The 440-nt window shown below is 69.1% G+C and overlaps 1 protein-coding gene across 1 annotated transcript in view; it reads right to left on the bottom strand.

Moving 5' to 3' along the window:
• The window catches only part of EMH_0038370 (zinc carboxypeptidase, putative), a gene marked incomplete at both ends in the record, with an annotated part of 9,533 nt that overhangs the window by 1,738 nt on the left and 7,355 nt on the right, over positions 1–440 (bottom strand). The window contains one exon of the mRNA XM_013495285.1: positions 84–440. Coding sequence (XP_013350739.1) covers positions 84–440 — 357 coding nt within the window. The remainder of the gene's footprint in view (positions 1–83) is intronic.

Raw genomic sequence — 440 nt, 5'->3', positions numbered from 1 at the left:
CAGCAGCAGCAGCAGCAGCAGCAGGGGGCCCCTCTGCAGCACCAGGGGGCCCCCCAGCACCACTGGACTTGGAAGCAAAGTACCTGAGAGAGTTCTGCACGGCATCAGTAGCTGCTCGCGCTGCCTCCTCCACCAGGGGTAGATAGTCAAGCCGGAGGGGCCCCCCTGGGGGCCCCCCAGGGATCTCAGCATCGGGCATCATATCAGGGGCCCCGGGGGCCCCCGGGGACCCACCTGGGTCTAGTGGGGGCCCCCCAAGGGGGGCCCCCGTCAGCCGCCTGAGAGAGAGTTCACGAGAGAGACGGGGGCCCCCAGGGGCCCTTGCTCCGCCTAACAGGCTGTCCTCCTCTGCTCTAGAGGGTACTGCTGACCCGTGTCTCCTCCTGGGGGCCCCCCGGCGTCGGGGGGCCCCCCCTGGTTTGCGGGTATTGATAGGAGAA

Source organism: Eimeria mitis, genomic scaffold, assembly GCF_000499745.2.
Source record: "Eimeria mitis Houghton genomic scaffold, Emh_scaff1503, whole genome shotgun sequence".
NCBI lineage: Eukaryota > Apicomplexa > Conoidasida > Eucoccidiorida > Eimeriidae > Eimeria > Eimeria mitis.
This window is presented reverse-complemented; position numbering and strand designations above follow the sequence as displayed.